Here is a 2,243-nt window from a genome sequence, read left to right on the forward strand (position 1 = left end):
GGGGGGGGGGGGGGAAGAGGGGACACTCGACGCGCGTGGGCAGACCATACCATGGGCAACAAATTGGTGAAGCAGCTGGACAAGGCCAAGAAGAAGGGCGAGAGGGTCATTGACTTGCATGGCAAGGGCATCTCCGACTTGCCTGACGAAGTCGGCCAGCTCGACGAGGTCCTCCTCCTCAACGTCTCCGCAAACTCGCTGAAGGATCTCCCGGACATGCTCGGCAACATGTCCTCGCTCACCTCGCTCAACGTCTCCCTCAACAAGATCACAGAGCTGCCCTCCACCATCACCCGCCTTCGCAACCTCGCCCGCCTCAACGTCGCGTATGCTCACTGCCGTACTCGCCCCCCCCCCCCTCCCACTCCCCCTCCACGCTCTCCCCCCAGCGCAGCTCGTTGCCTGCGGAGAGCTCCTTTTTGAAGCCATGGCGGCTTGCACACCACCCACTCACTCTCGATTGCTTGACTCTACAGATGCAACATGCTGCCGACGCTTCCTCGCGGATTTGGCGGCATGAACGCCCTTGTCTTCCTTGATCTCTCCTGCAACAAGCTGACCGAGATCTCCAACCAGATCGGCCTGCTCAACACCCTGCACGAGCTCTACCTCTCCGACAACCTGCTTGAGGAGCTTCCCGAGGACATCGGCCGGCTGGAGAACCTGGAGATTCTCTACGTCACCAACAACCAGCTGACCTCGGTCCCGAGCACCATTGGCAACCTCTCGCAGCTGCACGACCTCTCGCTGATGCAGAACGATCTCGTCGTCGTCCCCGCCGAGATCGGCTCACTCTCACAGCTCACCCTCCTCCGCCTCGGCGGCAACCCGCTCATCGACGAGATCAAGGAAAGTACATCGAGGGCGTCGAGGTCTTCAAGGAGTATCTCCAGTCCGACGCGTACGTTGAGGACGCCCGCGCCCATCTCGATGACTCGTGATGGCTTAGCCCTCTCTCTCTGCTTCTCTCTCTCTCCCCTCCTCTGCCACTCCAGGCGTACATACACAACAGCCCCTCCTCCCACTTTCTCTCTCTCTTACATTGCACGTTCACTGTGGCGCCCCAAAGAACGCACTCAGCTTCTTCACCCCTTCAGGTTCGTTTGCGACAGCCGCTTCTGCGCCGGTGTCATCTTGGACGCAGCCGACGCGGTCGAGCTCGACTTTTTGAATCCCTTGGAGTAGTCCTCCAGCGGTGCAATGTCGGCATCGGTTGCCGCCCCGCTGCTCGCGCTTGTCTTGGCCTTCTTGGCTGCTGCTGCCCGGTCGCCGCTCGTCGTCACCCCGGTCACTGCCTCGCTCAGCTTGGCAGCCCACGTCTCCGACACGTAGTCTGAGACCAGCGCGACGGCAAAGCCTGCAAGCTCGTCGCTCCGCTTGCGCTTCTTGTTGCGCGCCGACGACGAGCGGAAGCCTGAGACCGCCGCCGCAGACACCAACGCCATCTCGCTCGCCCCGAGTCATCGTCGTCGCCCTGCGCGCTCACCGCCGCCACCACCGCCTCGACCTTGGTCTTGAGCCATGCGACCACACGCGCCTCGTCCAGCCGCCAAAGCGAGCTGTCATCGCCCACCGCCTCCTTGCCCTTGCGCTCGCACAGCGGGCTAAAGTCCGCCACCAGCGCCCCGAGCGTCCGCCCGAGCGCCGGGCACGACTCGCAACTGAGGATCTGGTCCCGTCGATGGAACGATGTCTCAATGCTCGGACACCGCTCCAGCACCGCCAGCATCAGAAACAGCGGATCAAATGGCGTTGCAGCATACATCTTGCCATCTACACCCTCCCCATGTCAGCCCCCGATGCCCCATGTCAGCCCCCAATGTCCCTCCCCTCTCCCGTCAGTCAGCCCGACGCAATGAATCTACACACATACACCGCCTCCACCCCCCCCTTCCTCCCCCCCCCTCCCCCATCCTCCCCTACACCCTTGAACCGCCGCATACCTGTATGAACACGATCATTAACAAACCACGAGGCCTTGTCCTTGTGGGCCATGTACGCGTTGACCTCCATCAGCCGCGTTCCCCGCAGCAGGTAGTACACCAGGCGGTCATAAGCTCGCGGGTGAGGGAGCCGCAGCAGATGGCCTTGGCTGCTTCCTCCACTGGGCACCACCCACACCCGTCCGGATGGCAGCGGTGGTGTCGAGCTCACCACAGGGCCGGGCATGGTCGTCTCGACTCAGTGTCGGTGTCGTCTCGAGTGGGGTGCTCCGTGTGATGGGGCGGGGGGGGGGGGGCGAA

At 62.9% G+C, this 2,243-nt stretch overlaps 2 protein-coding genes across 2 annotated transcripts; one reads left to right on the forward strand and one right to left on the reverse strand.

Annotated features, from left to right (window-relative positions):
- Positions 1-51: 51 nt before the first annotated feature.
- Positions 52-941, forward strand: AMSG_00999 (uncharacterized protein; the record flags this gene model as incomplete). Its single annotated transcript, XM_013906722.1, has 3 exons — positions 52-326; positions 477-771; positions 855-941. 3 exons carry the CDS (start codon positions 52-54, stop codon positions 939-941), a joined length of 657 nt encoding a protein of 218 aa, XP_013762176.1.
- Positions 942-1,027: 86 nt separating this feature from the next.
- Positions 1,028-2,013, reverse strand: AMSG_01000 (uncharacterized protein; the record flags this gene model as incomplete). The annotated part of the gene is made up of 3 exons (XM_013906723.1): positions 1,028-1,445; positions 1,487-1,773; positions 1,944-2,013. The coding sequence occupies 3 exons, from the start codon at positions 2,011-2,013 to the stop codon at positions 1,086-1,088; spliced, it is 717 nt and encodes a 238-aa protein (XP_013762177.1). The 3' UTR covers positions 1,028-1,085.
- Between the last annotated feature and the right edge of the window lie 230 nt (positions 2,014-2,243).

Source organism: Thecamonas trahens (assembly GCF_000142905.1).
Source record: "Thecamonas trahens ATCC 50062 unplaced genomic scaffold supercont1.4, whole genome shotgun sequence".
Taxonomy (NCBI): Eukaryota; order Apusomonadida; family Apusomonadidae; genus Thecamonas; species Thecamonas trahens.